This window comes from Giraffa tippelskirchi, chromosome 12 (genome assembly GCF_054371585.1).
Source record: "Giraffa tippelskirchi isolate mGirTip1 chromosome 12, T2T-mGirTip1v1.2.pri, whole genome shotgun sequence".
NCBI classification, from domain to species: domain Eukaryota; kingdom Metazoa; phylum Chordata; class Mammalia; order Artiodactyla; family Giraffidae; genus Giraffa; species Giraffa tippelskirchi.
Genome location: NC_137286.1, coordinates 42,245,728 through 42,269,744, shown reverse-complemented (window position 1 = coordinate 42,269,744; position 24,017 = coordinate 42,245,728). Strand labels below are relative to the sequence as shown.

The window sequence follows — 24,017 nt, the reverse complement described above, 5'->3', positions numbered from 1 at the left end:
ATCCACTCTTCTCAATGGCTAGGTAGGCCTAGAGCTAGCAAAGCATCACTTCTCCCACATCCTTCACTCCACACAGCAGCCCTCCAGATGGACTCTCAGAACTCCTGCAACACTACTCCATCCAACATGTTTCTGATTCCCTCAACATCCTCCTTGTTCTCCATGAGTCCTAGACCTAGAACAATGACTGACATGAGGTGGTATGCAACAGATACTTGTCCAATAAATGAAGAAATGGATGCTGTTGATCCAAGGCTCTCTTCAGCAAATATAGGAACAATAGCAGCCAAAGTGGTAGCTAATTTGCAAATCCTTTGTCTTTAATACTTTCTACATATTGAATCACCTCCTCTCCCAAATAGCTGGTAACTCACTGAAATTCTCCAGTTTGTTTCTCAGCCTGAGACAGGACAGTGAAGGAAAGTGAAAGTGAAGTTGCTCAGTCGTGTCCGACTCTTTGCAACCCCAAGGACTGTAGCCTATCAGGCTCCTCTATCCATGGGATTTTCCAGGCAAGAATACTGGAGTGGGTTGCCATTTCCTTCTCCAGGAGATCTTCCCAACCCAGGGATTGAACGGAGGTCTCCCGCATTGTAGGCAGACGCTTTACTGTCTGAGCCACCAGGGAAGTGATTCGCAGCCTGAGACAGGACAGTGAAGGAAGGAGAATCTACTCATTTTTACCATACCTCAAAACATGTGGGATCTCAGTTCCATGACCAGGGATCAAACCCACTTCCTGCATCAGAAGCTCAGAGTCTTAACCACTAGACTACCAGGAAGTCTCCAGAGCCGTCTTAACAGAAACAGCCTTTGAATTCTGATTATTAGAGAGAAAAATTCCAAGGACCTAAACAATATCCCTTTCCTTCCCCAACTAAGATCCCAGGTAATTCAAGTATGTCTACAGAGACCATTAACCTGTATCTTGGGTCATTATTGGGGAGCTCTGTGTTTCTGTACTTGTGACCTGAGTGCAGTTGCTGCTGCTACCCACCCTCACTCCAGCAATGCTGATCCCAATCTTTGACCCTTATCCTCTCCCATCGTGGCTCATGCTGATTATGGTGCCTTCTGCTGACTTAGAACTCCCTGGTGCTCACCGCAAGTAGTCTATTACAGTTCTTTTATTTGACTGTCACAAAGGTGTCAATATCTTATGACCCTTTCTCTTTCTTTTTTCTTTTAAATCTTTAATTAATTTATTTGTCTGTGTGGGTGCATCTTAGTTGGGGCACACAGGATCTCTAGCTGTGGCATGCAGAATCTAGTTCCCCAATCAGGGGTGGATCCCAGGCCCCCTGCATTGGGACCGGGGAGTCTAAGCCACTGGCCCACCAGGGAGATACCAACCCTTTCTCTTTCAAAGAATGTGAGAGCAGTTCTTCTGGGATTGGGTTAGAGGACATCAGAGAGATACCTCTAGTGGCAAAAGTAGTACAAATGAACTCTGATGAAAAGTCCAGGGAGAGGTGTTCTGACATACTGAGTGTAACACAAAAATTTCCCAACTTGGTTTCCACAGTTATTTTCACCACACCATGTCAACAATAACAACAAAGACAACAATAGAAACTAACATTTAATGAGTACCCACTATGTGCCAGGCACTGTTTCAAGTGCTTTAGATATATCATCTCATATAAAACTTTGGGTGGAGGAATAGATTGTAGGTAATTGAAGCAACATGGAATGGATGAATTGGTGGATAGGATTTGAAGGAACTGTTAAAAGAATTTTATCAGGAAGCTGAGCCAAGATATGAAAGGAGAAGGAAAAAACAGGACAGTTGACAAAAATGTGTGGATGTGTGTGTGAAGGTATGCTCAGAAAATATCCTCAGATGCTCAGTAGTGTCCAACTCTTTGCAACCCCATGGACTGTAGCCCGCCAGGCTCCTCTGTCCATGGGATTTTGCAGGCAAGAATACTGGAGAAGGTTGCCATTTCCTTCTCCAGGGGATCTTCCTGAGCCAGGGATCAAACCGGCTTCTCCTGCACTGGTAGGCAGATTTTTTACCACTGAGCCACCTGGGAAGCCAGGTGACTGAAAAGAGGAGTGGCAAAAGACAAATCAAGTAGCCAAGGGCAGGGAGATGCAGTAGCCCATTGGGATTTGAGGATGCTGAAATCAAGAGATCTCAGGAAGCTGATCTTATCCCCATTTATGAGTGGAGATCTTTCCAAGTTTCAAGTAAAATTAATATGTTCTATTTTGACACAGCAAATAGACGAGCTCTTGGGGCCACATTGAGTAAAATAAAATACATCAGACTCTTTTAATGGTCTTAGTGGTATCTCTAAAGGGTTACTTATTATCTGTTAAATATTTGAATAGAGCATTGTTCTGGAATAGCCACAGGAACAATCCTTTGCAGAAAAGCAGAGGAACCAGTCTGAAAGCTCTGCCTGCAGTGAAAACCATACAGCAATGCTTCATCCCTGGCAAAACTGTGTTGACAAGGTGGTCTGCATCCAACCTGGCTGCCAAACACATGGGCTCCCAGCCTAACACATGAGGAGATTCCCGATGACCAGTCAGAGGGAGCCTATAGGAGATCCCACGTGCGTACGTCATTAATCTGACTTCGTAGGGCACAAGAGGCAGGCAAAAATGTGTGCTGAGCAGCCAGGCCAAGGCTCAATTAAATAAAATAAATAAATAAATTGGTAGGAACCCCCTGCCAAAAGAAAACCCACCAATGTACCTATTATAAGCCAGCTTAAAACACTTTAGAGCCTCATGTGCCCCTCCCTGTTCATACCACTCCCTCTACTTTCAGAGGTAACTACTCTTCTGAGTTTTGGGTTAAACACTCACTTGTGTATGTGTCTGCCAGTGTGTGTGTTTTAATAGTCTTACCCTACATGTATGTATCCGTTTAAATAAACTGTTTCCCTTTTTCGGACTTTAAAATATATATATATGTGTGTGTGTGTGTATATATATATATATATATATATGTTATCCTTTGTGATTTAACATTTAAGACATTCTATAAGAAAACTCACTGTTCCATCAATTGAGGTAAATCAGTAATAATTCTACCTTGGATTCAATGGCCATTTTGATTGTTGTCTAAAAAAACAACAGAAACAAGTATATGCCTATATGTCAAGCTTCAAAATCAATTAAAAAGTATTTGTTTAATGTTAAAAACAAAAAACAAAAGATACCTAAAACCAAAGCCTAGACTGGGAGAAGTCTCCACGTTACTGATATAACCAAATCCCTCCATTAAATTTCCTTTTCTTGGATTCTGTCTTAACCACTCTACTGGGTTCTTCTAATAACAAACTCAAATTTCTCCAATCTTTAAAACCAGCCAAACAATCACACAGAATAACTCTCCCTCCATACTTTCAGCTACTCCTTCTCCACCTCTGGGAATGAGCTGTCTACACTTCTTGCCTCCACATTTTCACCTTTCACTCATATCTCAAGCCACTGCTCTCTGGTTTCTTCTCATCACCATTTCAGTGAGACAGTTCCCAACAAGGACACCAAGTACTTAATCATCAGATTAAATGGCACCATCTCCTTCCTTATCTTGACCTCCCTGTGGCATGTATCTGGACATCTCCTTCCTTCTGAAAATTCTTTAATTCTTTGGTTCCTAAGGCTATGGCAACCCACTCCAGTATTCTTGTCTGGGAAATGCCATAGACAGAGAAGCCTGGCGGGATACTGTCCATGGGGTTGCAAAGAATCAGACACGACTCAGCAACTAAACCACCATCTCTGCCACATGACCACACAGGATCTCTTTTTCTGCCTGACCCTTAGATGATGGTGTTACCAGGCTCCATCCTTGCCACTTCTCATTCTGCATGGTCTTCTAGAACCCCTCTCATGGTTTCAACCATGACCTACCTATTGAAGTGACTCCCATCTCTGTGTTCTACCTTGACCACTTCCCCTGAGCTATGTATTCATCTCTCCACTAAAACATCTCTCTCTGGATGCCCCATGAAATCTCAACACACAAAACCACTCATGATCTCATCCCCCAAACTGCCCATTCTTCATGGATTTCCTCATCTCAGTGAATGCCAAAACTAATCATCCCATTGCTGAAGCCAGAAACCAGAAAATAGTTTTTGACTCCTCCTTCTTCCCAGCTACTGGCCTCCTAGTGAGTCAGCAAGCCCTGTCTCAGCCCCCGTCTTCTCTGTCTTGGAGAGAGGGCCCCTCAATTGAGCTCCTGCCTCCAGGCTCTCACCCTCAAATCTATCTCCACACAGGCCACCAGAGAAATCTGTCTAAACCCAAACTATGATCGTGTCCCTCTCCTATTTAAAGTCTTCCCATGGCTTCCAACTGACCACCTTTCCCCCTCTCATTTCTCTCCCTTAGTTCCAGTCTATGCCCACAGGAGGGAGGACCATTTGGGGAGAGCAGCCAACAGTCAGGGTTTTGGCAGCTGGTCAGAGGGATTTGGGTTTGGCATAAGACGATATAGGAACCATTAACAGGTTCAAAGGCAGGGCATGATGACACGATGACAGGTACACATGGCAGTCCTACAAGTGGGAGACACATGAGCAGGCTGCTGTAGACTGAATGTCTGTATCCTCCCAAAATTCATGTTGAAACCTAACGCCCAATGTATTTTGAAGTGGGATCTTTGGGAGGAGATTAGGTCATGGGGATGGTGTGTGTGTGTGTGTGCGCGCGTGTGTGTGCACGCTCAGTTGTGTCTGACTCTTTTGTGACTTCATGAACTATAGCCCGCCAGGTTCCTCTGCCCACCAGGCTCCTGTGCCCATGGAATTTTCCAGGCAAGAATACTGGAGTGGGATGCCATTTCCTACTCCAGGGGATCTTCCCAACCCAGGGATCGAACCTGCGTCTCTTGCATCACCTGCATTGGCAGGCAGATTCTTTACCACTACCGCCGAGTGCGAAGCCCCATGAAGATGGAGGCCTCATCAATGAGTTTAAGAGATCCCAGAGAGTTTCACCCTCCTCCCCTTTACCCCTCACCCCATGTAGAGACACGAAGACAAGACTATTTTTTGTGAAACAGGAAGCAGGCCCTCGGGAGACAGCTGAATTGCCTATGCTTTGATCTTGGACCTCCCAGCCTCCAGGACTGTGAGAAATAAATTTCTGAGGGTTGTTTATAAGTCACCCAGCCTATAGTAATTATGATACTTTGTTATAGCAGCTCTATGGGACTGACACAGGCAACAGAGGCAAAAGGACCTAGTCTACAGCTAGAAAAGAGGAAAATGTAGGGCTGTCGAGGAAGGGTAAATATTTCAAGAGAAAAATCACCAGATGCAAGGAGTAAGGGAATACAGTTAGCATATAAAGTCAAGCACTATTAAAGCAAACAATCCACAGGAAGTCTAGAGAATTTAAAGCCCCATTACCCGAAGTCCTGGATAAAAGAACAAGAACACGGGTTAAAACACACACACGGTTCTACAGGGCGAGTGAGGAAGGCAGATGCTGGCAGAAACTGTAGGAAAGCCTGGAAGAGGGACAGACACAAGCAAGGAAACAAGATGAGGACCAAAGTCCGTTACACTCAGGAGCCGCGGCAGCTGACTTCTTAAAGGTGAGCTTCAGGATGATGAAAGACGCAGCATTCATTCGTTCTTTGGGCAGATAAAAAAAACCCAAACCCAAAAACTTTGTCCAAAATGTTGCCAGGATTGGAAACGAGTGACCTGCCAGAAGTCCCTTTCACAAAACTCCAGGCCTGGACGGCGGACGCACGGAAAGGCATAACCGCTGACGGACTCTGGAGTTACGGAGTTCCGTGTTCGAATCCCGACTGTCCGGCTCGGCAAATTAAAAACCTTCGGTGACTCCGGTTAAATGGCTGGCCCTGGGTGGGTCACACCGCATTGTGAAGGGCAGACCTAGGGTGAGACACCCCCCTCCACAAGGTCGCTGACCCCAGACCGGTGCTCCTTCCATCAGCCTGATGCTCTGGGCGGTGGGTCCCCTCGCGCGGCCGGCCCCCGGCCTGGGACGCCTTTGTACCCCGCTCACCGGAACGCACTCGTAGAAACGGCCCGCGCTGGAGTGCGGGGGGAGCCGGGCGGGAGATCTGTCAGCAGGAGGTGGGCGTGGGACTGGGGGGCTGGTGGGAGCGCCCCGGAGGTGGTGCGGACCTGTGGGGAGGGGGGCGGCCAGGTGGTGATTGGCTGGGCTGCGGCTGGCAGCTCCCGGCCAAGAACAAAAGAGAGCGGGCGGCGGGCGGCCTCCGGAGTAGGCGCTGCTGCCCGCCCGGCGCGGGCTTCGGTGCTGGGGGAGGACGTACCTACCACCCGCCCGCCCGCCGAGCAGCCGGGCTGGCGCGCTCGGTTTCTGCGCGAAAGCCGGCCGTGTACCTAGGAATTAACCGGCCGGCGCTGGAGGGGAGGGGTGGGGAGCGGGAAGTGGGGTGTGTGTGGGGGGGGATGCTGAGCGCGCGCGAGAACAATAATAAGATCGTGTTTGCGGTCGCTGCCCGAGGAGGAATTCGGAGGAGGCGCGAGGCCCGGTGCTCGCGCCGCGCCCGGGAGCCCGGGAAGGACGCCGGCGGCGGCGGAGGCATGAGGCAGGCGACGCGGCGCCTGTGAGCAGCGTGCGGCGGCGGCGGGGACCTCGGCGCGGGCTTGAGCCGAGCGGCCGGGGGCTCCCCTCCCCCGCTGCCGGGCGGTGATTTGCCGGGCCTGCTGAGCCCCCCGCCCACCCTCTCGCCTCAGCCGCCGCCTCGACGCTTCCCCTCGTCGGAGCGGCCGCTCGTCCGCCCGCCCGCCCGGCTCGAGGCCCGCGGGGAGCGCGGCGCAGTCCGTCGGCCCGCGGGGGGGCGGCCTCCCGGCATCTTCGCGGCGCCCAAGGACGACCAGGAAGGGGAGCGGCCGGGATGGCGCGTCCGCGGCCCCGCGAGTACAAGGCGGGCGACCTGGTCTTCGCCAAGATGAAGGGCTACCCGCACTGGCCCGCTCGGGTGAGTACGGCGGCGGCGCGCAGGCCCGCCCGCCCACCATTTTCCCCTTCATGATGGCGCGCCCGCCCCCTTTCCCCATCGCCTCAGCCCGGAGCGCGGAGCCCGCCGCGAGCGGCCGACTGCGGCCGTGGCTGAGGGCTTGGGCGGCGCTGCGCAGAGAGAAAGCGGCCGCGCCGGAGGCGAGGGTTCCGGGCCGCGCCCGCACCCCACGAGGGCGGCCATCCTTCCGCCCACTTTCGAAGGCGGCTCCGGCCCCTGCAGGCCAGCTGCTGCCTTCCTCCTGGAAAGCCGGCGGTGACCGGGAGCCCGCTTCGCCGGGAAGCGGGCCTGGAGCGGAGGCATCGCCCCGGGCAGGGTGGTTGGCGGACTCGGCGGTCTCGGGGCGAACGTCGGGGCACGTAGGGGAGCGTAGTGCAAATGGCTGTCCGCTAGCCGGCGGGCGCCCGCGGCGTCGATCCTGGAAAGGGGCAGTGGTCATTCCGAGCCAGCGGCAGCCTCTTGGCAGTCGTTCATCCATCTCTCAGGGCAACCTTCGCCATCCAGACTTGTTGAGTTTTCCCTGAGCGCGATTCTGGGTGCCCCGCCTGCCCTATCATTGTCCTGGGGTACGAGCATCCCTGATGTCCCTGCTTCTTTTAAACCGACACCGAATAGTCGGGAGCTGGCAGCTTGGCACTGGCTGGTGGGTCCCGGAAGCTCCTCATGCCTTTTCACCTCCATATTTGTTTTAGGTCGGATTCCAGACCTCATCCTTGGCCCCCCACCTCAGTCCACAATAGCTCTCTTTTCCCATAAGCAGGGTTGTCGCTGTGCTCTTTCTCTAGAAATCATCTACATGTAATATATAACATTAAATTTTTTTTACCAGGCCCTTTACTAGCATGTGTGCTTTGTGTTTTAAAATCAATCCCTTTTACTTTTATAATAGTTGGTAGTTAATTGCTTGACATAAGAAATGTAGTGGAAAGGAGGGTCAAGGCATGTTCAAGTCTGTATTGGTATCCTTGAGGAATAGAAGTAGACATGGGAAATAGTGGTAGCATAAATATGCATGAAAACTCTAAAAATGTTGTATTATATGCAAGTGAAGATACCCAAGACTCCTCCCCACCCCCCCAAATACACCCATTCACAAAAAGAAGTGATATCATGGGTGGCCAGACTGAAATTTAGTGAAGTTGAAGTAATGGACGGACATAATCTTTTTTTTTTTTTTTTAGTTTGTCTTGATTGTAAAATGGGAAGAACACTGGGTCAGGAATTGGAGGACCCTGGCATCTGCTCTGGGCTCTGTTATGAGCTAATCATCTGGACTGTCTGAATATCCATTTCTGCAACTATAAAATGATTATCTCTAGGATTTCTTCCAACACTAACAACCTCAGATTTCAAGGGGAAAAAAACCGTCTCATTCAAATTCCATGAGGCTGTGCAAATAACTTTTATCCATATCTGAACTGTAGGTTGTCCTTATGTCCTTAAATAAGGCAAAGTTCATGGTAGAATAATGGGTTATTTTTTCATATATATATATATATATAGGGCAAGATTTGTTCCTTTAGGAGTCCTTTAGAGAATCCCTTGAATATACTCTTCAAGTAAGAAATAAACAGTTACAGGGCACATACGTTTGTGCATAGTCAAAAGTGAATTAAAAGTTATCATCACCAGTTGGTCATTTTCTTGTAACACAATGGCTTTCTTTAATCTTACCTTTGAAAAATATTTCCTGAGAGTCAAAAAGAAAACAGACTTAAAATTTTATTAACGTGTTGCTTGCATAGATTGGCCACTTGTAGTAATTTTGAAACAAAGTGCTGCAGAAGTGGTCCTAGTTGTTTATTTAATTGTACATAAAATTCCTAGGAATTTTAATTCCATACCAAGGGAAAATGGAAAATAAAATGAGGAAATGAAGTCAATTACGTTGTTAGGTAAGATGCAGTAAATACAGGGGGGAAAATCTGTGTCTGTTCACATTTAACAACGAGTTCCTCAAGGAGAGGACCTAAGTCTCCCTAATTTTCTAAAATATTTTATAGTGAGTGGCATGCTGTAATTTCCAAATAAAGGTAAAGGTTAGAAAAAAGAAAAAAGAGCTATTTGAGTCTCTGCTCTTTGTTAGGTACAGTTGAATGTGTCAGTGTTCTCATTTTATTTTCTTCCCAATTCTAGGAGATAGTATCCCCACTTTACATCTAGCTATAGCTTTGTAGATGATGATATTATAAAGTACTTACAGGGAAAAAATCCTAATTATTCAGATTTCAATACTATAGCTTGATATGAAGGCCAGCCCTGCTGGAATTCTGTATGGCTACAAGGAATCAAACACTGGAAGAAGAACATCGGGGAGACAGTTTTTTTTCAGGCTATGGGGAGGAGCTTTCTAATAGTTAGAGCTGATCCTCGTGGAATGGAGAAGTGACTTCTCTGCTGTAGAGAAGACATTTGTTTTAGTTCTAGGAATCCCCTTATGAGGAATATGAGCCAAGAGAATTCAGACCTCTGGTAAATTTGATCAGGTTGGTTTCAGCTTTTGGCTGGGCTTCACACTCTATGTCCTGGGGTGTGTTCTGTAATCTCTCCAAGTTTCTGTTTACTAGCCTGTAAAATAGGGATAATTCTCACCTCACAGGTACAGTGTATGTAAAAACACTAAGCAGTGGTATTGAATGTTCCTTCCTTTTTTCCTTTTTGAATTTCTAACTTTTCCCCTGTATCACTACACTATTTAAAGTTTTCAACTCTTGAGTAAATTTGTTTCTTGTCCAACATTTTATCATGAAAATTTTCAAATATATGGAAAAGTTTAAAAAATTGTACGGTGAACAGCCATATATTTTACCACCTAGATTTCCACACTTAACGTTTTACTATACTTGCTCTATTTGTTTATATATCCATCCCTCTAGGTGTATAGCAGTCCGTCTTATTTTAATGCACCTCACAGTAAGTTGCAGCCATCATTATTATTTACTCCTAGATAGTTGAGCATGTGTATCGTTAACTCAGTACAGTAAGTTCAGCCACTCAGTCATGTCCAACTCTTTGCGACCCCATGGACTGCAGCACGCCAGGCTTCCCTGTCCATCACCAACTTCAGAAGCTTGCTCAAAGTCATGTCCATCAAGTCATTAACTAGAGGTCAATATTTTTAATAGCTCCCTTTTTTCCTTTTGAGGTAAAATTTTTGTAGACTGAAACACTTACCGTAAATGTACCATTCAGGGAGTTTGACAAATGGGTACACTGATGGAAGGCAAGCCCCTACTGGCACAGAACAGTATCACTACCCAGGAAAGTTCCCTCCTGCCTCTCCCCAGGTGGTTCTTGTCCTCCTGCCTTTTCAGATGTATTAACATCAAATAGCAGCTGGCTGATCATGATGGGAATACTTGTGAAAGTGAAGTGAACATGTTAGTCGCTCAGTCATGTCCATCTCTTTGCAACCCCATGGGCTATAGCCCATCAGGCTCCTCTGTCCATGGAATTCTCCAGGCAAGAGTAGTGAAGTGGATTGCCATTTCCTTCTTCAGGGTATCTTCCCGACCCAGGGATCAAATCTTGGTCTCCCGCATTGTGGACAGATTCTTTACTGTCTGAGCCACCGTATATAACTTTAAAAATTATAAGTTCATTTATGCCTGAGGATAAACTAAATTAATACTAAAAAATAGTTGCGCTAAAATGAGTTTCTGAATCTTTTTGATTATGTACATTATTGTTTGAAAAAAAATTGAGCATGGGCACCTCTAATATGTGTACATTTATTTTAAAATTATATATACATGTTCTTTGTACTGTTATCTACATGGTAAAATAAATGCAAAAAGAAACTAATAGGGATGACATGATTTAGAGGATATTTTGTGTTTTAAAATTCTTATTGGCAAAATGTCATTAATAGTACTAGATTAAGTTTATATTTTAAAAAGTTCTAATTTTTGGAATTTTTTTGCCTACTTCTTGTGAGATCTGACTAGAATGTCAGAGTTTTTAATCTTCTAAAGAAATAAAGAATTGTCAGGTTGGTCATTTCCTTGCTTGGTTGTGCTTATATTATTCATGTCATCTTTGTAGGACTGATGTAGGGGTTTCCCTTGTGGCTCAGATGGTAAAGAATCTGCCTGCAGTGCAAGAGACCCAGGTTCGATTCCTGGACTGGGATGATCCCCTGGAGAAGGGAATGGCAACACCCTACAATATTCTTGCCTGGAGAACCCCATGGACAGAGGAACATGGCAGGCTGTAGTCCATGGTATTGCAGAGTCGGATATGACTGAGTGACTAACAGCTTTTGCAGGACTCCTTTAGCTAGCTTGTTCATTTAGGGAGAATTCTGTTAGTAGTAGATGTTCCATAATTGTGCTCAACCAGGCACACACAAATGACAATAAGTGAATAAATATAACCATCTAAATAAACGCACTGGTGTTAATTTATGTATTAAATATTAGTAAAGTTTACTTTTTGGGCAAAAGAATAAGAAACTAAAGTAGAAATTGTACTATTTTCTTCTCATACCTATTAAAATCATCTTGTGTATTTCCTGAGGTGTGAGAAATCTGCTTATGTTACTCCTCTAAAAGAAGCAATACCAAAATATGTCTTAAAGCTCTTGTGTTTCAACTAAAGAGTTTTTTAAAATTAAACTTTATGTGAGAATTGTCAAACATTGTTAATAAACTGATACAATCACTTCAGAAAACTGCCCTGATCTATAGTTAAACACATGACAACCTTATGACTTAGCAGTCTGTTCTAGGCATATATCCAAGAGAAATGAGTGTTTATGTCCACCAAAAGACTTCTACAGCAATGCTCATAATAGCAGCTTTATCCATAAAAGAAGAATGTTGAAAACAACCCAGATGCCCATCAACACAAGACCAGTTAAGCAAATTTGTAGTATATTTGTATAGTGGAATACTACTCAGCCATAAAAAGGAACAGACTACTAATGCCCACAAAAATATGGATGAATCTCAAAAATACAAGATTGAGTGAAAACAGCCAGATACAAGAGAGTGCATTCTGAATGATCCCATGATATTCAAAAACAGGCAAAACTGATCAGTGGTGATCAGTCTGTGGTTGGTGGAGGTGATGGTGGGGTTACTGACTGGTTGTTGTTGTTGTTCAGTTGCTAAGTTGTGTCTAACTCTGTGACCCCATGGATTGCAGCACACTAGGCTTCCCTGTCCTTTGCTGTCTCCCAGGGTCTCAAACTCATGTCCATTAAGTCAGTAATGCCATCCAACCATCTCTTCCTCTGTCACCCTTGACTGGGAGGAGGCACTGGAAATGTTCCATACCTTGATCTGGGTTTGTACATATGTAAAAATTTATCAAACTTGCACATTTGGGAGCTTTGCACTATTGCATATATAATGGGGCTTCTCTGGTAGCTCAGCTGGTAGAGAATCTGCCTGCAGTGCAGGAGACCTGGGTTTGTCTCCTGGGTTGGGAAGATCCCTTGGAGAAGGGAATGGCTACCCACTCCAGTATTCTGGCCTGGAGAATCCCATGGACTCTATAGTCCATGAGGTTGCAAAGAGTAGGACAGGACTGAGCGACTTTCACGTTGATAATGCCTCAGTTAAAAAAAAAAAGAGAAAGCATGCACTTTGTATGAGGTGGGGAAAAGAAAGATGTAACACTGCAAGCTTTTTCATGGATTCAATATCGCCTTTAGCTTTCAGTGAGAAATGTTTTCCTTTAAGGCTTCAGTCCTACAATGTTGCATCTTCCTATTCCCTTTTAACTATTTTAGAAACTTCATTTATTACTTCATAACTTTCTCTTGAGGCTTCTTTTTAGTTCTGTGTTCTACCTCTGTCTTGTTTAACTGCACTGGAGTCTTTGTATTCCTTTCATACTAAATCATTCATTAATTACTCTTCATATTTTTGATCTAGTGATCAACCTCTCACTTGTTTAAACTCAAGAATACAAGAATAAAGCATTTGACTTACCAATCTACAAAAGTTCAAAGAGCTGTACTCTTTGAGCACCTACTGTATGTAAGGTGCTGTACTAGGTATATTTTTTCATTTTTATACCAACAGGTTAAACTTGCAGCAATTTAAAAATGCTATAATTGAATAATTAAAGTGATATACCATGCATGCTAAGTTGCTTCCATCAGGTGTCCAACTCTGCGACCCTATGGACTATAGCCGACCAGGCTCCTCTGTCCATGGGATTCTCCAGGCAAGAAGACTGGAGTGGGTTGCCATATCCTACTCCAGGGGATCTTGCCTAGCCAGGGATTAAACCCAGGTCTCTTAGGTCTCCTACATTGGCAGACTGGTTCTTTACCACTAGTGCCACCTGGGAAGTGGTACCATACCCTCTATTAATGTGCATACTGGTTGGGAATTTTCAGTTTCTAACTCAGCACTTTCCTGGGTTTTGTTTGTTTGTTTGTTTTTCCTTCGACAATAGACTGCTAGATTATGAACCTTTATTTCTGGAGACCAAACTACATGTTTTCAGAGAATCAGTTGAGCCTTAAATTCTTCTTAATCTCAACATAAAGTAAGGTGTTTATAATCTTTATTACTTTTGTCCTGAGTTCATGGAGGCCCATCATTGGTTCATTCCTTGTGTAGAGTGGTGCAGGCTCATGCAGTCTTTCCCTGAGAGACTATTCGCATCGCCAAGGAACTGGCACACTGTCTCATTTTCTTCTGCTCAACCCTGGGAGCAGATCAATAACTTAAATTCTCACTACCAACATTTTCCATTGCTTCCTTTTCATCCAGGTGAATCTGTTTCTGTCATATTGCCTTTGGAATGCCCTAATGACTACTTGTTGCCCCATGATTAGAAAAATATTAATTCTCTTAATTTCACTATATGAGATTGTGTTTGATTCTTTTGGAAAATGATGGTTTAAAATGATATATGACTTTGTTGAAAATGTCTCTTAGCCTTAGAAAAACGTTATAGACTTAATAAGTATAGTAAGCATAACAAAGGAAGAGCCCAAATCTTCCCATTTGTTGGAGAAAGATTTTCTATTGCAGAAGAGTCTCCAGATGTTTGATCAAAATATAGCCCACTCAATACTGTTACTAGTCCACTGCAAACAGGCTTCTTAATCATATCAAGCAGTACTACTAAAAGCATGGTCTGTGGATTGCTACCTGTCAGTGACAAGATAGGTATAGAAATTGAGAGCAGGAGTTTAGAATCTTTTTTAGCTATTTGATAAAGTAACCTTTTGTTTGTGAATCTGATTTAAAAATGAGGTTTGTATTTGTATGTCTTTTATTTTATTTTTCTAATAATTCATCTTTAATGTATTTTACTAGAATGTCTGTAACTAACTAGAATTTTTTTAAAAAAATTGCTCCTTCATCACAGAATAGAAGTACTGACTGTAGATTACCATTAAAAGTCAACAGTGTTCCTTGCACCAAAAACACTTTGCTCATACTGTAAACTATTTAAACTATCTTTATTTAAAAGAGAGAATGGACTGACCTTCATGTTATATATTAATTCCACCTGTATAACAAAATTTTATTACACTAGAATGTTCATCCTAGAAAGATTAATTTCCGTAGACATACATGTAAGCATCATGAATATGTACCTATAACTGTAGGTACATAATTTTTGTAATATATACAGTTTTGCATCTTTTCCCCCACTAAACACTATATCTTTAGACTTTCAGTGGCAGTGAATATGTTTCTATGACATTATTTGTAACAGCCATCTGATAGTTTATGGCATGGACTTATTTTTATAAATTATAACTACCTATTATAGGATTTTTAGTTTATTACTAGTTTTATACTATAAAAGAGTACTCTGAGAAACATTCTTTTGGCTAAATCATTAGCTATTTCCTTAGGACAAGTCTCTGGAAATTATCTCTCTGAGTCGAGGGGCATATGCATATTTTAAAGCTTTGTATTATAAAGTTTTCATTATCTTACCCACAGCCAGAATAAGAGAACACTTGTCTTCTCACATATTCATTAAAAGTTAGATGATTCAAACTTTTGAAAGCCTTTGTTAATTTAATAAGCACAATTATTTTTATTGCAATATAATGGCTTTACCATGTTGCATTTTGCCATACAATGAAGTGAATCAACTATATGTTTAAATATATCCTTTCCTTCTTGGACCTCCCTCCCACCTCCATCCCACCCCGCTAGGTCATCACAGAGCACTGAGCTGAGCTCCCTGTGCTATGCAGCAGGTTCCTACTAGCTATCTATTTTACACATGCAGTGTATATATGTCAATCCCCTAGTCTCCCAATTTAATGAATATTTAACTGAATTAATTTTGATTATTAGGCAGAACATATGTATATATATATATCAATAATGTATATGTATCTTGTTATCAAGTTAGAATGAGTATATATAACATCACTATGAGATCGATATCCCCATTAGAGAACAAGGACTTTCACCTAAAGACACTTAAGTCTTAATTCTAGACTATTAAGAATGCCACAGAACATAAGAAAAGTGATACCAGATTGGGTTAAGGACTGAAGACACATTTAGCATTATGTTGGGGGTTTCCCTAGTGGCTCAGCGGTAAAGCATCTGCCTGCCAATGCAGGAGATGCGAGTTTGACCCCTGGGTTGGAAAGATCCCCTTGAGAAGGAGATGGCAACCTCTTCTAGTATTCTCGCCTGAGAAATTCCATGGATAGAGGAGCCTGGTGGGCTACAGTCCATGAGATGGCAAAAGAGTCAGACACGACTTGGCAACTAAACAACATGGCCATACATACTGACACATGTGTGTTTGTAGGTCTCACGAGTTGCTGTGAAGCTAGAAATCTTCAGAGATTTGCTATTATAACATTTATTATATTATCTTTAGTCTGTATCTCTTTACTGGACACAAGGCAGTGTAAAAATAAGTAGTAGTTGTACATTTAAAGAAAGCCTAGACCCATTAAAATCAATTCTGAATGAATAGCATGGTGTTGACTTGGTGTAGTTTCCAAAACCTTTATGTGTTAGAGAACATATCTGCTTTGACCATCAAGTAGGGTAGTCATGAAAGTTACTGTTCAGTAGAGCCTACAAGTTACATCATAAGAACTACTACGAGCTTGTGCAGCTTCTTGCCAGTTTACTGCATTCCTAGACTGTATACCAGCATTTTCCTATGTGCATTTCCTGCCATTTGTATACATAACCTCCTTTCAGCTGATTAAAATAGAGGTAGGAATTGAGTTTTTCTTTTATCTTCTTTCTTGGTCAAAATTTGCTGTAGTCAGGTAAGTACCATCTATATGGTTACAGAGAGCCACATAGAGATAAAAAGAGTGAAATAATCTAAAGATGGGTGAGCTCAAACCTTTAGAATGACATCCTCCAGATTTCTGAGCAAGACTTCCTGCCATGTACGGAAAGACAACTAGACCAGGAGTTCAAAGATAAGCACTTTATTCTACCACTGTCTTGGTTTGTTAGGTTTGGGTATCTTTTTCATTACAACCTCTTTATAAAACAAGGAGAGTGCTAATTCTTATTCTCATCCTTTTCCCTAGTAATCAAATGTGAAAATATACTTGAAGGAACTGTTTGCTAATTAAGTACCTAATAATTACCTCCTAGAAACACCAGACTAGGAGCCTAGTAAAGTCTCAGTAAGTGCTTTTGTGGTTTGGCAAGTGTTTCAGCAGTTTCCTTGTGACTTTGTAATAATGGATTGGCTCTAGGTTCTGGGAGTTGTGAGGACTTCCCATTATTACCTCTCCTTCAGATTTCTGAGTGTGATGAGCCATCTCTAGAGATGCCACATAGCTTTAGGATTGGGGACAAACTAAGTTGGACTGTGTTGACAGATAAAAAGGGTCTATGAATCAACTACTCTTCCCAGTTAATCACTGGGACTCAAGATCTGAGTGGATTCTCTAAGCTTGATTATAGTCTCTTAAGTCTTCCCCAGAGTGGAGGTACCATTTCAAAACGGACTGGGTAATTCTTACTAACACAGTAGTAACTTCCTGGTTTCTATCTAGTAATGTCTAGTAACTTCTATGTTTATTAAGATGAGAATTGTTGTGATAGGTTCAGTTAGGTTCAGTAGTCATTAGCAAATATATACATGAGTGTCACAGAAGATCAAAAAATTTTATGTAGGGAAAAATGGCAAAAAATAACCTCATACCTTTAGATCTCTTTTTTCCTTTTTGTTACTGAAGTAGAACTTTTGTTCTAATGACATCTTTAATTTTGGAGGAAATGCATATTTAAAAGGAGCAGTATTATACAATCTCAGTTCAGTTTTTTCAAAGTTAGCATATGTTAAATGGATTGAAAATTAATTCCCTTTAGACTTCTGTTTGGCTTTCAAAATGAGACCAGTTATTTTCAAACAAGGAATAACTGTTCTTATCTCCTTTGCTGGACTGCTTCATGAGGATTAAGTCAATAATTTTGAAAAAGTATTTAGACCTTGGAAATGAGTCATTGTTGCTGATTGATTCTGTAGCAGTCTAGTCTAGTGGCATTCAGACTTTTTGGTTATAACTGACAGTAAATATTAACATAATAAATATTAACAAATAATCACTAATTTCATACACACACACTAGAAAAAGTTTTTCACAAATCATAACTAAATGTGATGCATCCTGATATTTTTATATTTCATCTTGTTTAAAATCAGGTTGTAACCCACAAAATCAGTTTCACTACCTACAGCTTAAAAAGCACTGGTCTGGTCTGCTAGGCCAAAGGGAAATTAATCTATGTGGGTGGTATGTTTATATAGAACAGTAGTAGTTGAATAGCTTACAAATAGCTGTGAAAAGAAGAGAAGCAAAAAGCAAAGAAGAAAAGGAAAAATATACCTATTTGAATGCAGAGTTCTAAAGAATAGCAAGGAGAGATAAGAAAGCCTTCCTCAGTGATCAGTGCAAAGAAATAGAGGAAAACAATAGAATGGGAAAGACTAGAGATCTCTTCAAGAAAATTAGAGATACCAAGGGAACATTTCATGCAAAGATGGGCTCAATGAAAGACAGAAATGGTATGGACTTAACAGAGGCAGAAAATGTTAAGAAGAGGTGGCAAGAATACACAGAAGAACTGTACAAAAAAGATCTTCATGACCCAGATAACCATGACGGAGTGGTCACTCACCTAGAGCCAGACATCCTGGAATGCGAAGTCAAGTGGGCCTTAGGAAACATCACTATGAACAAAGCTAGTGGAGGTGATGGAATTCCAGCTGAGCTGTTTCAAATCCTACAAGATGATGCTGTGAAAGTGCTGCACTCAATATGCCAGCAAATTTGGAGAACTCAGCAGTGGCCACAGGACTGGAAAATGTCAGTTTTCATTCCAATCCCAAAGAAAGGCAATGCCAAAGAATGCTCAAACTACTGCGCAATTGCACTCATCTCACATGCTAGTAAAGTAATGCTCAAAATTCTCCAAGCCAGGCTTCAACAGTATGTGAACTGTGAACTTCCAGATGTTCAAGCTGGTTTTAGAAAAGGCAGAGGAACCAGAGATCAAATTGCCAACATCCATTGGATCATCGAAAAAGCAAGAGAGTTCCAGAAAAACATCTGTTTCTGCTTTATTGACTATGCCAAAGCCTTTGACTGTGTGGATCACAAGGAACTGGAAAATTCTGAAAGAGATGAGAATACCAGACCACCTGACCTGCCTCGAGAAATCTGTATGCGGGTCAGGAAGCAACAGTTAGAACTGGACATAGAACAACAGCCTGGTTCCAAATAGGAAAAGGAATACGTCAAGGCTGTATATTGTCACCCTACTTATTTAACTTATATGCAGAGTACATCATGAGAAACGCTGGGCTGGATGAAGCACAGGCTGGAATCAAGATTGAGAGAAATATTAGTAACCTCAGATATGCAGATGACACCACCCTTATGGCAGAAAGTGAAGAACTAAAGAGCCTCTTGATGAAAGTGAAAGAGGAGAGTGAAAAAGTTGGCTTAAAGCTCAACATTGAGGAAACTAAGATCATGGCATCTGGTCCCATCACTTCATGGCAAATAGATGGGGAAACAGTGGAAACAGTGGCTGACTTTATTTTGGGGGGCTCCAAAATCACTGCAGATGGTGATTGCAGCCATGAAATTAAAAGACACTTCCTCCTTGGAAGGAAAGTTATGACCAACCTAGACAGCATATTAAAAGCAGAGACATTACTTTGTCAGGAAAGGTCCATCTAGTCAAGGCTATGGTTTTTCCAGTGGTCATGTATGGATGTGAGAGTTAGACTGTAAAGAAAGCTGAGTGCTGAAGAATTGATGCTTTTGAACTGTGGTATTGGAGAAGATTCTTGAGAGTCCCTTGGACTGCAAGGAGATCCAGCTAGTCCATCCTAAAGGAGATCAGTCCTGGGTATTCATTGGAAGGACTGATGTTGAAGCTGAAACTCCAGTACTTTGGCCACCTCATGCGAAGAGCTGACTCATTTGAAAAGACCCTGATGTTGGGAAAGATTGAAGGCAGGAGGAAAAGGATGACAGAGGATGAGATGGTTGGATGGCATCACCAACTCAATGAACATGAGTTTGAATAAACTCCGGGAGTCCTGGCGTGCTTCAGTCCATGGGGTCGCAAAGAGTCCGACACGCCTAGCAACTCAACTGAACTGAGTAGTTGAATTTTTGAGATGAGTTAGTAGCCCTGAGTTTTCTGTTGTGCTGTAGCCCACATGAAGGTCACATGAACATAAGAAATGAAAGTTATTTTATCTTAGGTCATTTAACCATCCTGGCCAGTGTTTTCCTTGATCTCCAAAAGTATACAGGTCAAATATTTCTAGTCTCATTTTCCTTCTAATCCTTGAACTGTAAATATACCTATGACTGTCTTGAAGCTAATTGTAGTCTCATACCTATGGCTTCTTGAGGGTAATAAGCTTCATACATTTGCTAACTAGGCAATTATAAACATTGTTTGACACCTAGTATAACCTGGCTGATAATATTGAGAATCTGGTGTTTTCTTGGGTTTGTGAGACTAGACTGTGGAGGTATCAGGCTATCTATGACTGGAGTTGGTGGGCTTTTCTTAACTCCAGAAGACTTATAGGTGGGGTAGGTTTGTGGTACCCTCTGAGGTATATGTAAAGTCATGGGTCTAACACATTTCTAATGATTCTGTATTTTCTTTACATCACTTTTGTCCAATCAAAAAGAGTTTTGCTACTATTACATACAGCAATCTCAGAAGAGAAATCTCATGTTGATGATAGTAAGACACTCTTCAATTTCCAAAAATGATAATTTCCAAAAAGTTATGGGAAGCAGTTTTATATCTCACATCTGGCTGATGACTCAGAAAATAAGTACATTTCTACTGGAAAATAGCCCAACTATACTAAGTGGAAATATCTGGAAATAAAAGGGATAACATTGCATTAATCTTTGTGTTAAGCCAGGCATTCGAGAACTCTGGTGGTTCTCCGCTTAGCCTCTTGTCACTGCTGTTGTTTACTGGCCCTGCCTTGTGCCATGTGGGTTCACAGGGGAAGGACAGAGTGTTTGATAGAGTTATGAAATTTGATGATCTCCACTGTTCATTTTTAATAAGCTCCTTGTCTGAGGCAAAGATTTATTTAACTACAAGGGATCAGATAACCCAGAACAAATGTGTCCCTTGTTTTCTAGTTGTAAAAGCAAATTACAGCAGTAGGGTAGCTCAGTGAGAGTGGACGGTTAGAGAAGTTTGTTGATGAAAGGGAGATGATGGTGACTGAAGACTCCGTGCCACTAGAATTGCTTCTCATTCAGTATTATAGTAAACTCTGAAGCTCAGCCCTTATCCTCTCCATTTCCTTGTGGTATCACAGCTACCTCCTGGCTTCACTCCTTTCTTATCAAAATTATACATATGTGATTACTTCTCATCCTGTGCACATTTTCATGCACTCAACCTCCAAACTCCTACTAAGACCAGCTGGACATAATCACAAAGACATGCAGATGGGGACTGCTCCAGGGTTAATTTCAGTTAGGACCTCAACTCTGCTCATCATTCCTTTTACTTGACCTGGTCAGCTCCCTGTCCATCCTTCTCAGGTGGTAGTAGATACTTTTACTGCCCTTTTCCAGCTCAACTTCTTTCCCCTTCTTTTCAGCAAATTATTTTATTTTCATATTTTATATGTTCATTTTCAGGGTGCCGTGGAAGAGTAGGAGCTTCTTGCACAGGTGAAGCCATGTCTGCTTCCTGTCTCTGTCCTTCAGCAGATGAATGACCTTGGGTACCTAATCTGTTAGCTTCTATGGACTATAAAATGGAGACAATAATGCCTACTTTTGAAGGTTATTTCAGGAATTTTGAACATATGGAGTCTGAAGTTTAACAAATGATCAAAAATATTTGTTTCCCTCTCTCTCCATCAGGCTTCGTTGGTGGTCCAGGCTTCTTTAAATAACTGACCTTACTGTCTCTTTCTCACCCCTCAACCAGAAGTCACCATCACCTGCCAATTAATAGAACTCGTTTCAATCCTGATTGTTGCCTCTGTGGAAATTAACACTGCCTTTAAAAGACTCTCTTCCCTTGGCTTCCCTTATGTGTTTTTCTTCATGAAAGATTCTTCTGCTTCTCTAACCATACCTTTATAGATCTGTCTTTGTCTTTAAACCACCATTCTTGAGACCACTATCGTCTAACTCTCTATTTCAGGCCCATATTCACTATTGTGAGCTTCCAATCCAGACATCCATTTACTGACTAGACAGCTCCATCTAGCTGTCCCTCAGGTACCACATGGAGGAGGAAATGGTAACCCACTCCAGTATTCTTGCCTGGAAAATCCCATGGACGGAGAAGCCTGGCAGGCTATATAGTCCATGTGGTCACAAAGAGTCAGACACGACTGAGCGACTAACACACACACAGATACCACAAGTTCATCATCAAAACTAATCTAGCACCCCTCCCAACCCAAGTATTCCTGTTTTAGTTAGAGATTACTATTTAGTGAGTCATCCTAAAAAATGAAGACCTCAAATTATGCTCTTTTTTGTTTGCCTCCATCTTATTGATCACCTAATGATATCAAGATGGGCGATACAAATGAAGATCTGGTGGTAGTTCTAATAGACAAAAACTGTGAAATTTGATTCATTATACAGCCCAGGGCAATGTAAGAGTGTTAAACACAAAAGAACCTGAGGCATATTCATGTTGTAAACAGGATGTAATTTCAGAGAAACAGTATGACATTAAATTATTAATTGGGTTTTTTGGTGTCATTTTATTTCTAGTTAATATATAAATGTATCTTGGTTTTATAGTGTATCATTACAATAGTACTACTATTATATTTGTGCACATTTCAGAACATTATGATGAAATTTGATGACAGTTCGGGATCCACATCATATTGACATACTCTTTTTTAATTTATTGAAGTATAGTTGATTTACAGTGTTGTGTTATATAGCAGTGATTCATTTATACATATATATACATTGTTTTGGAGAAGGCAATGGCACCCCACTCCAGTACTCTTGCCTGGAAAATCCCATGGACGGAGGAGCCTGGTAGGCTACAGTCATGGGGTCGCTAAGAGTCGGACACGAATGAGCGACTTCACTTTCACTTTTCCCTTTCATGCACTGGAGAAAGAAATGGCAACCCACTCCAGTATTCTTGCCTGGAGAATCCTAGGGACGGTGGAGCCTGGTGAGCTGCCGTCTATGGGGTCGCACAGAGTCGGACACGACTGAAGCGACTTAGCATAGCATAGCATAGCATACATTGTTTTCCATTATGGTTTATCACAGGATATTGGATATAGTTCCCGGTTATTAATCCATTCTATGTATGATAGTTTGCATCTACTAACCCCAGACTCCCAGTCCATCCCTCCCCATTGCCTCTCCCCTTGGCAACCACAAGTCTGTTTTCTAGGACTCTGATAGATAAGTTAATATGTGTTATATTTTAGATTACACATATAAGTGGTACCATATGGTATTTGTCTTGCTCTTTCTGACTTACTTAGTATGATAGTCTATAGGTCCATCCATGTTGCTGTGTTCATGCATGCTAAGTTGCTTCAGTCGGGTCCGATTCTTCTCAATCCTGTGGACTATAGCCCACCAGGCCCCTCTGTCCATGGAATTCTCCGGACAGAATACTGGAGTGGGTTGCCATGCCCTCCTGCAGGGGATCTTTCAGACCCAGGAATCAAACCCATGTCTCTCACATCTCCAGCATTGGCAGGCAGGTGCTTTACCACTAATGCTACCTGGGAAGCCCTCATGTTGTTGCAAATGGCATTATTTCATTCTTTTTTATGGGTGTGTAGTATTTTATTCTGTATGTACCACATCTTTATCAATTCATCTTTTGATGGGCATTTAGGTTGTTTCCATGTCGAGGCTGTCGTAAATAGTGCTGCAATGAACACTGGTGTGCACCTGTCTTTTTAAATTAAAGTTTTCTCCAGATATGCGCCCAGGAGTGGGATTGTAGGGTCATATGCCAACTCTGTGTTTAGTTTTTTGAGGAACTAAACTCTGTACTATTTTCCATTGATCCATTAATTCTTGTTTTTCTAAGAATTTTTATTGGGAAGAGAAGTTAAATTTTGTCAGATTATAATAACCTTGTAAGTTTTCTCATTTGGTCTTTTTGTTAATTATATGTTTTAAATATTCAGTGTACTTGCATACCTGAAAAACTCCTTACTTTTTCTCAGTAGTCTCCCCTTATCCATGGGGAATACATTGCAATACCCCCAGTGAGTGTCTGAAATTGCAAATAATACTGAGCCCTATATATACCATGTTTTTTCCTATACCTGCATACCTATGATGGAGTTTCATTTATAAATTAGGCACAGTGAAGTATTAACAACAGCTAATAATAAAATAAAAGTTTATCTCAATACACTGTAATACACTTAAATGCCTTTGTATAAATTTAATGCCTTTTTGTCTTAACAGAGCACTTATCATGCACTGTGGCCATAACTTTTGCAGTTTGGAGTGCAATAGCAAACTAGCATGCATTTCTTTTTCCTTCACAATTTCATGGATAGACAATTTGTTCATACAGCAGAT

General features: G+C 42.2%; 1 protein-coding gene across 1 annotated transcript in view; it reads left to right on the top strand.

Moving 5' to 3' along the window:
• Nucleotides 1-6,468: 6,468 nt before the first annotated feature.
• The window catches only part of HDGFL3 (HDGF like 3), a 73,944-nt gene continuing 56,395 nt past the window's right edge, over nt 6,469-24,017 (top strand). The window contains exon 1 of the mRNA XM_081546773.1: nt 6,469-6,949. Coding sequence (XP_081402899.1) covers nt 6,866-6,949 — 84 coding nt within the window. The 5' untranslated portion in view covers nt 6,469-6,865. The remainder of the gene's footprint in view (nt 6,950-24,017) is intronic.